The sequence below is a fragment of the Octopus bimaculoides genome, chromosome 18 (assembly GCF_001194135.2).
Source record: "Octopus bimaculoides isolate UCB-OBI-ISO-001 chromosome 18, ASM119413v2, whole genome shotgun sequence".
Classification (NCBI taxonomy): domain Eukaryota; kingdom Metazoa; phylum Mollusca; class Cephalopoda; order Octopoda; family Octopodidae; genus Octopus; species Octopus bimaculoides.
This window is the reverse complement of record NC_068998.1, coordinates 10,923,366-10,925,244: the sequence shown is the minus strand read 5'-3', so window position 1 is coordinate 10,925,244 and position 1,879 is coordinate 10,923,366. Positions and strand designations below refer to the sequence as shown.

At 37.3% G+C, this 1,879-nt stretch overlaps 1 protein-coding gene across 1 annotated transcript in view; it reads left to right on the top strand.

Annotated features, from left to right (window-relative positions):
• Positions 1-56: 56 nt before the first annotated feature.
• LOC106879109 (zinc finger protein 271) overlaps positions 57-1,879 on the top strand; it is an 8,023-nt gene continuing 6,200 nt past the window's right edge. The window contains exon 1 of the mRNA XM_014928549.2: positions 57-215. Within this exon, the coding sequence (XP_014784035.1) occupies positions 160-215 (56 nt within the window). The 5' untranslated portion in view covers positions 57-159. The remainder of the gene's footprint in view (positions 216-1,879) is intronic.

Below are 1,879 nucleotides of genomic sequence, written 5' to 3'. Positions count from 1 at the left end.
GGTGGAGGAGGAGGAGGAGGAGGAGGAAGCGGTGTAACCAATACGAATGATATACCTGAAAATGGTTGTGCTTTAAGTGTGTTACCGCCTGGTGCACTGACAGTGTCAAACCTTTGTGAAAATGGTGCTTTGTCTAGTAACGGAAGTCCGGGTTGTCTAATGAACAGTAGTGGAAGCCCTGGATCTCGTATCACTTGTCGATTTTGTGGTAAACGGTAAGCATATTTTAATTCAACCCTGTATTTTATCTTATCATAATTTCAAGTGAAACAAGTTAATGTTTTGTATGGAAGTGTAAGGTTTGTCTTATAAGCTATGACTAGTTCGTTAAAAGATTGATTAAAATCCTGTAGACAAAGTTTCAGACACCTAGAAAAAGGATGAGGGTTTTTAAATTAGTCTCAGTTGTAGACATTATTATTCTTTGAGTCGATCCAAGTTTATAATATAGGCCGTTAGACTACAAACTGAAGGACTCACTGGTCATGTCCCATAACCACCACCACAATGTGTTCACAGCCAAGGCACATAACTCTTGCTGGCTCAGTCCACCTAGCTGTAAATGGATACCACCACGGGTGGGGTAATCAGCAGCAGGCTATAAAATTTAATAAGTTTCTCTTTAGCTTTTGGTACTGTATTCAAATCTTCCCATTGTTATAGCTTTAACTATTTAACATCCAAACCGGCTATATCTCTCCCCAAATACTCTACCTGTCTTGTATTCAAACTGGCCAGATCTGACCTCTCACACCTACCCTGCAACAACATTCTAAAAATAAATCGCATCATTTAAATCCTACGCTGTTTTATGTTGAAGCTGACCATATCCGGCCTGTCACACCTACCTATATTGTCATTCTAGAAATAAACAGTCACATCATTGAAATCTCAAAGCTACAAAATAATGCATGATTAATTCAAAACAATGTGGCTGAATAAGCATTTCATTTGACAAAGTAATCTGAATACTAAAAGGTTAATAGGAGTGGCCCCTCTGGCTGGCCCCTCTGGCTGGCCCCTCTGGCTGGCTAATTTCTCCTGGATACACCATGCAGAGAGTAAAGTTTTCAAGTAACCGACACTGTCACTCACAATCCCTTATAAAACCTGATTATGTATTTTTTCTTCTTCACAACAGGCCTCATATTGGATTATATTCTACTATACATCTTTAATATTAATAACTTACATAGACAGCTGGCAGAACTGTTAGCATGCCAGGCGAAATGCTTAGCAATATTTGTCCATCTTTGCATTCTGAGTTCAAATTCTGCCGAAGTCAACTTTGCCTTTCATCCTTTCAGGGTCAATAAACTACGTACCAGTTGCATACTGGGGTCGATCTAATTGACTGGCCCCCTCCATTAAAATTTTGGGCCTTGTGCCTAGAGTAGAAAAAAGAATATGAGATTATACACACTCTATATATATATATATATATGTATATATATGTATATAGACAGATAGATAGATAGACAGACACACACACACACAGGAAGACAAACAGACACACACAAAGGCAGACAGACAGACAGATAGATAGATAATACATGTATGTATATGCATATATGTAGAGATAGATAGATATAGCTAGAAGCTAGCTTTTAGTTTAGAATGACAAATATAATCTTATAAACATTCTTTTCTCTTGTTGTTTTGATATGTGTTGAAATGTTTAAATGTCTTTTTTTACTTTCTGTGTGTGTGTAAAGATTATATTACCAATCATGATGATATTACATACACACTTATGCATCCATTTGCATCACACATGCACACAGCATACACATGTACATACACACATACATACACACATACATACGCACACATACATATATACATACACACATACATACACACACAAGATCGGAAGAGC